At 44.5% G+C, this 7,891-nt stretch overlaps 1 protein-coding gene across 1 annotated transcript; it reads left to right on the plus strand.

The window, feature by feature from the left end:
• The first annotated feature begins 3,848 nt into the window (after positions 1–3,848).
• nfil3-6 (nuclear factor, interleukin 3 regulated, member 6) lies at positions 3,849–7,488 on the plus strand. Its single transcript, XM_080856349.1, has 2 exons — positions 3,849–4,102; positions 5,324–7,488. Exon 2 carries the CDS (start codon positions 5,380–5,382, stop codon positions 6,616–6,618), a length of 1,239 nt encoding a protein of 412 aa, XP_080712475.1. The 5' UTR covers positions 3,849–4,102; positions 5,324–5,379; the 3' UTR covers positions 6,619–7,488.
• Positions 7,489–7,891: the final 403 nt, after the last annotated feature.

Here is a 7,891-nt window from a genome sequence, read left to right on the forward strand (position 1 = left end):
GTGAGACTCGGTGACCGCACGTCAGCCACAATGATCACAAACACTGGCGCCCCCCAGGGCTGTGTGCTTAGCCCTCTCCTGTTCTCCTTGTTCACTCACGACTGTGCGGCAATGCACAGCTCCAACCTCATCGTGAAGTTTGCTGATGACACAACCATCGTAGGCCTCATCACTAACAATGATGAGTCAGCCTACAGAGAGGAGGTTGACACCCTAACAACTTGGTGTCAGGAAAATAACCTCTCTCTCAACATCAGTAAAACGAAGGAGATGATTGTTGACTTTAGGAGACGGCAGGGGGTGGAGCATACACCCCTACACATCAACGGATCTGAAGTGGAAAAGGTCAGCTGCTTCAAGTTCCTCGGGGTCAACATCAGCAATGATCTCACCTGGTCTGCCCACACTGACAAGGTGGTCAAAGCTGCCCGAAAACGCCTCTTCTTCCTGAGGAGACTCAGGAAGTTTGGCATGAATCCAGACATCCTCACCAACTTCTATAGATGCACTATAGAAAACATCTTGACTGTTAGCATCTCAGTGTGGTTTGGAAGCTGCACAGCCATGGACCGTAAGGCCCTACGCAGTGTGGTCAGATCCGTTGAGTTCATCATCGGCAGGAAACTCCCATCCCTTCAGGACATCTACCTTAAAAGATGCCTCTGAAGAGCTGGCAGGATCCTAAAAGACTGTCATCACCCATCCTTCAGACTGTTCACCCTGCTGCCTTCTGGTAGGCGGTTCCGAAGCAGGCCCGGGGTGGGTAATCGGGAGAATCTTTCCGAAGCTTTCCCGGTGGGCTGCTTCACTTCTGGGCCGGTCGAGAATTACATTTTTTGACATTTGTCACGTTCGTTCATCTTCTCTTTTAAAGTAGGCTAAACATGTTTCACATTCTGACACCGCAGCCTCTGCATGGGTTGTACCATGCGAGGAAGTTCTCCCCTCCAAAATAGAGTTGGTTGGGTCCACAGCCCGTCTTTTCCAAAAAAGTTTTCTCATTACACTGCTGCTGGGCCGGCCCAAACGCAACGATACGAGGCAGGGAGGATGGATGGGAGGAAAAGGCCAGGAGGGGCTGAAAAAGCCAGTTTGAAATAAAGAAAGGCATTGGAGGAGGATGCTGCCAAATGTGCCAAGTTTCCCGATTTATTTTCAAGAGGTAAAAACAACAAAAGTGGCAACTGGTAAAGAGAGACATAGGCCTAATGATTAGCAACGTAAATATTCGGCTAGCATTGTAGCGTTGGTTAATATCGTTGTAGCGTTGTAAACCTATTCGCAAGCAAAATATTACATTTAATTGAAATATTAGCCTTTTTATATCACCCACTATATGGTAAAATGACTCCTGCTGAAAATGATGAGCACGAAATGTGCAATGAGGAGGCCATGACTACAGGGACAGGTAGAGAGGTTAACCAAATAAACAATATGAATTAAAGTTATTTAATGTAAGAAAGAGCAGTATATGACAGTGCTTGATGAAAGAAAAGAATGCCAGGGGAGATTTTAGATGATGAACCAGTTGTCTCATCTGATGTTGCTTTTGAAGTGAATGTCCATAATGTTATTCTGGACACTGTGGCAGGTAGCATGGATAGGAGGTTTTCAGCAAATGCAAAACTTGCCTCAGATTTAGCTTGTCTTGACCCTAAAAACATTCCTGAAATAAAGATAGATGGGCTCCCTAACTCAGCACTCCAGGAAATGAGCAAATGTCTGCTTACGTTTGATTACAGAGTTACTGTTAGCACATTACAAACTGAGCTGTCTAGCCTGGCATACCAGTGGGAGAGACTGAAAAAGTCCTCTTTTGAAGGTTGTACTGTCAGGGCATGTAGGCTAGTGAGATGGCACAGGAAGGTCAGGAGGATAGTGGCGGACTACCATATATGGAAGAACCAGAGATGGAGCTTGAAAGCAGGACCTGTTCCTCCTGCAAAAACTGTGCCATTTGTGCCCATTTAATACTCTCACTGTACAACCTCCTCACAGATGCTTATCATGTCATCAGGTAAGCATATAAGTAATATCTGCGCTAATGACCAACTATTGCTGCCAATGTTACAACTGCTCATACCCCATATATCTTGCGCTGTCATATCATACTGAATACAAATGCTATACAATACATTATCTGTAAGGTTGTGAGTGTGCAGTGGTAATGTAAGTTGATATTGATTATGTTTTTATTCAGTCACACACAGTAACAACAAACAAGTTCAACACAAATAATAATACATTCAGTATTCAAGTGACTGAAAAGGCACAAGCTGAAGCATAATGCTTGTATTTAAGCCTGTCCTGTTTGACCAATTTAAGCTAACCATCAACATATGCATTTTTTTTTTTTTACAAGTAATACATGTAATGGAAATAAAAAAACAAACAAAAGAATTGCCTCCAAAAAGTTAGTCACAAGAAGAGCAATGAAGCAAGATCCCAAATAAACAGCACAAAATCCTGCATACATTATGGACACTTGTAGCCCTCAAAAATGGCTTTAGCTTTGTAAACAAAAAATGTCTTACACTTTCTTAAGATTATGTTAGCATCATTCCATAATGAAATTCCAACAACAGATATACATCTCCTTTTAATTTCTTTTTTGGCATTTGGTACAGTACATTTACAGACATCTCTGAGATTATATATGCTGACTGGGAGTTGGTTTGATTTAGCTCGATACATTATTTGCATTATTTTATAATATACCAGATCATTACATTTCATAACAAATGATTTCATAAACAATGGGTTAGTGGGTGCATAATAATCAACCTTATTTATTATCCTTATGGCTCGTTTTTGTAAAATAATGATTTCATTGACAGTTGTTTTATATGTCAATCCCCAGACTTCCACACAATATGATATGTATGGAAGTATAAGTGAACAGTAAATAATAGGTAAGGCCTTATAGTTTAACATGCTTCTTGATTTGTACAAAATTGCTATCGTCTTAGAGATCTTTCCTTTGATATAATAAACATGTGGTTTCCATGTTAATTTATGGTCAATGACCACTCCTAGAAATGTTATCTCGGTCACTCGTTCAGCATCACTTATTTTTAATTGAATGTCCTTACCTATTTCCTTTTCGATTTCCAAAGACCATGAATTAGTTTTTTATTTTTCTATTGAGTGACAATCTATTAAAATCAAACCAGGTTTTGAGGATTTCTAAATCTCTTTCAATAGAAGTCAAGAGTTGCTGTAAATTATTACCCGAACAGTAGGCTACATGTTTGTATCAGTTGGATTCGTAGAACGTAATAAATTACATTGCTTGACCGTGTGGCTATTTGTTTTGTTATTGTTGTTGTTACCGACCACGAGAATGAGTAAGATCTTTAATAAAAGTCTCAACAACGTTTATAGGTTACGTGTAGCTATTTGTTTTGTCTTTGAATGAGTTGTCGTCTTTATAGTTCGCGTCCTAAGTGAAGCGCGCTTCATTCACAAAGTGGCGACTCTCGCCCACTCGAATTGTGCCTGATTTGCGTGAAGCGAAAATGGCGACTCTCGCACAGGCGAATTGTAGCCAACCCGTTCGCATACAAGACCTTAGCTCCGCGTAGAGTAGCATACACACTAAACTAGAGAAATTGCTCCACGTAATGTTCTGAAGTAGCCTAATCGGAGGATTCCTAATTTGTTCTATGGAGACAGGGGAGTGCAGCACTCGAACAATATTATCCAATGGTTTAAGAAATGGATGCGTTATTCGAGGACAGGCGGGCCTTCTGTAAATGGGGTGGGTTGTGAAACCAGAGGAGGCGGTCCCTGAGAACATTATCACGAAAAGCCACGCGGTTCATATAGGGATAGTGGCCGTCCTCGCTTGAACTTCACATAGAAAGACACAAATAGGAGCTGTGGCATCACTAACGAATCAGAACGGACCAATGAATGGTTGCAGTGAAAACAACATGTTACAGTCGCTACTGGATATTGTAGGGAGTGTTGAATGTGTTTTCTAGTGCTGTCGCTGAATCCATTTCTGCAGGTGACTTTAAAAGTATCATTTCTTTAGATATCAGTCCTTTAGCAAAGAACACCGCGAAGTTACCGGATTCTGGTCATTCGCTCATCTAAGGTAATTATAGCCTACTTTACACAACAGTCTGTAGCTTTTAAAGATATCCTCTATCTTCGCTTGTTCGGTGTGATAGACTACGTGAGTTAATAATGTCATGTAAGGCAAAATTATGTTTTTAATTTGTAAATGAACATAGACCTTTTCGTGTGGCAGCTCTAACCGTTACACATCTTTTCGGTAGCCTATCTATTCTTGCCAACATGTTTTTTTTTGTTGCCAAAATCGGCAACCGCTACATAACTTTGCTCATATAAGCAGTTTGTGGTCATAAGTGAAGAGAATGGGGTAGGCCTACACCATTTAGTAAGAGAACAGCATAATCTAAAGTAAGAATAGTCTACGGAGGTCAAGTTCAACGAAGTCAGAATAAGGACAAGGCGAATCTATGTCAGGCGCTGTAACAGTTTACAGCCTACGTAACGAGACTGAAATGTAGTCTATCTCTGGTATCGTGTTGGCTAAGTGTGGTGGCCTGGTGTTCAACACAAGCTATAAGACACTTTCGTAATTATTTTATGCAGCAAAAGCAAAATAGCTTTTTATTTTGAATTAGTTGGAATTGGGGCTATACAAGTAGCCTATGCTAGACTTTCAAATTCGGTTTGGTCAGGATAGGTTTAAATCAGGATTTTAAGACGCAGCATTGTAAACAAATCACAAACAAGTGTTTTCATATCAATACTATTTAATAGCTAGGCTACTAGACCCTGTGCGTAGCCTATGACCAAGCGATGTATTAAACCTGAATATGCACAGCGCGTCGTCTCTTATGAAAAATGTCTAGTAGCCTAGTACTTTAGATACGGCTTGAAAACTCCTACCGACTTTGACAAATCCTTTGAAAATACAAATAAAAAGCAGGGAACGGTTCAAAGAGACTAGGGCTTTAATATATACAGGGTTTAACTGTTACAACAGCAAGTCGTCCCAATGAAAAAAAACGTTGACAGTGTAGCTGTAGCCTACTAATAAAAAACGCCTACGTCTGGGAAGTTATGAGTAATTCTTTGAAAACTATTAATGGAGAGCATAACAGGTCAGCTTGAAAATAGATCCTTCTTGATTTTGGATTAAGTCACTTCGCGTAATGTGCTTCTCAGTGGAGCTCCAGTGGGGGGGGGGGGGGGGGGGGGGCAGACTAGAGTTACATAATTTAAGCGATCTTACGCAACTGCCTGACCGGATCTTTTGTTGTATTTTTCGCTTTTTCCCCACAAGGTGGAGCCATTGTCAAAAGCAATTCAGGTCTGCTGAGCAACAACAACCTGTCATCAATGAGTTTTACTGCACCAGGGGTGTTTCCCGAAGAATATCAGGAGATGAGAGAACATGGTAGTTTGCAGGTCCTGGACCCCCACATGGCACCTGGAGTCCTTGGGGTAGAAATGGCCTCTCCCAGCGGGGCACGCACGTTCACAGATGAAGCCGTGTCTATTCTCACGTCCAGCAGCCTCTTGGCACGCTCACTGCTGGGGCGCACCACTGCAGTTAAGCGCAAGGAACCAGATATGAGCGAGAGCCAGGCGTTAGCGGCAAGACGCAAGCGGGAGTTCATCCCGCAGGACAAGAAGGACGACTGCTACTGGGACAAACGCAAGAAGAACAACGAGGCGGCCAAGCGTTCGCGAGAGAAGAGGCGCGTCAACGACATGGTGCTGGAGACCCGTGTGCTCGCCCTCCTGGAGGAGAACGCCAGGCTGCGGGCCGAGCTGCTGGCACTCAAGTTCCGCTTCGGCCTCGTCAAGGACCCGTCTAATGCGCCCATCCTGCCCCTCACACAGTCACCCACCATCCCCCAGCACTGCTACCTCCCCTCCCCCCACCCGGGTCACCCCTCCGTGTCTCAGCCTTCAGGTCTTCAGCTGGGGCCTCGGAGCTTGGGTTCCAGCGCAGCCAGGGGCGACATGGCGATGGGTGACGCGGGCAGCATGTCGTCCGAGGACTCGGGCTTCTCCACACCGGGCGGCTCCAGCGTGGGCAGCCCTGTGTTCTTTGAGGAGCGCCATGCAGGGGAGCGCGACATCAAGCTGTCCCCACACTGCACCGAGGAGCAAGAGACCCACCACCCCGCCGCCGACAGCCTCCTCCACGCAGCTGGGCCGGCGCGCTCCCCCATCCCGCTGCACCTCTCTGGGGAACTCTCTCAAGCTATGGTGGCCGTCGTCGGGAAGCTAGAGGGTGGAGAGGGGATGAGGTGCCTCCCCCACAAGCTGCGCTTCAAGACGCCTGGCACTGGAGAGGGCAGTGGCAGCGATGCACCAGCGGGAGACATCCGTGGCGTTCGGCATCCCACCGTCACCGTCAGGAGCTCGCACCCGTCCGTGGACGGAGGGGAAGGTGCCCCAGGGTTCTGGTGCCAGGAGGGGGAGCACGCCGCCCCCAGGGGTGGACAGGGGCAGAATGAGAGTCAGGCCGCTACCCACATGCTGAAGTCCCAGCTGACCTCTCTCAGTGAAGAAGTGGCCCAGCTGAAAAGGCTCTTCTCTGCACAGATGGTGTCCAAAAGCACCTAATGAGCACTAACACAGAGACCCCTATGAATAACATCACATCACCTCACCAAAGCAGACCTGGCCTTCTTCATCTCCACAACATGCAAACAGGGAGAAGGGATGGGAAGAACAGGAGGAGACAGAAGGAGAGAGCAATAATGGACTGGACCTGTCACAACTCTACCTCTGCTGAATCTCAGCTAAGAAAGATATAAAAAGAGAGATCACACAATTATCAACCGCCTAACACACTCCTCAATGTACAACTGTCTATGTGAAATCTGTTGTGTAACACTGTTGTTTCTCGCTGCCCTCGTCACTAACTTCAGTCACACCTCACTGCCCTTGTATGGCTACACAGTGCCAGTTACGTTAGTGGTTCGCTCCTGTCTCCAACACTGTGAAAAGGCTCCAGCTCCAAGTGTCTGATTTTTAACACAGAGGCAAATTGACAGGCTGCAATCTGAACACAAATTCTTCAAAATGAGGCGCTCAGTCCAACACTTTACCTACTGTAGGTCATGAGTGAAATGTTGGCGTACCAGGGCCCCCTAAAGGCGAAAGAGGGGTACCATTTGAACAGAAAATTAAAATCATCACTTTGCTTTGTTCTTTTTTTAAAACACAAGGGAGACTCTAATGACTCTTTCATTAAATCCACAGCGTTGAAGCTGAGAGGACCCCTGTAGGAGGGGAGGGGGCATAGCAGGGTGGACACGATCACTTCACACTCTGTGTGTGTTTGGATGTGTGTTTCAGGACATTTGAAATGACCTGGGTTTACAGCACACACACTCCTTACTTACATTTGATGAAGGGAATTGTCATGTCTTGTGTCTTGTGAGCTTATGTTGCAAGTTTTGTACATGTGAATATATATTAAAATATATTAAAATACTCTTGAACTCTTTTTCTTTTTCAATTAATACTGATGACCCTACATTACAATCAAAGAGCTTATGATGTTTTCAGTTAATCAGTTGTGACTTAATGAAGAAACTCCAACAGGGCTGCACTGACATACAGTGGGTTACTGTACACTGGTAGTAAAACAAAATGTCAGTACAAAATCAGACTTGTGTCATTTTGGTGAACACCTCAAGTCTGGCAAAAAAACTGCAAGGAAGTTTACAATCGAACAACTGATTATCTTTAATACACCTCACCAAGACAGGATATACCCATGAAAATACCCTCTGTCTGTGAGGACCTGTCAACACAACAAAGGTTAAAAATTAAATAAAGCTTTGTGAAAACTGAGAGGATTTGTTGTGTTTTGGCCTTGTGTCAGCAC

The sequence above is a fragment of the Sprattus sprattus genome, assembly GCF_963457725.1.
Source record: "Sprattus sprattus genome assembly, chromosome: 18".
Lineage (NCBI taxonomy): Eukaryota > Metazoa > Chordata > Actinopteri > Clupeiformes > Clupeidae > Sprattus > Sprattus sprattus.

Bases quoted from the DNA above. Each gene is read 5' to 3' on its own strand.
- nfil3-6 (XM_080856349.1), top strand. From the start codon at position 5,380: ATGAGTTTTACTGCACCAGGGGTGTTTCCCGAAGAATATCAGGAGATG.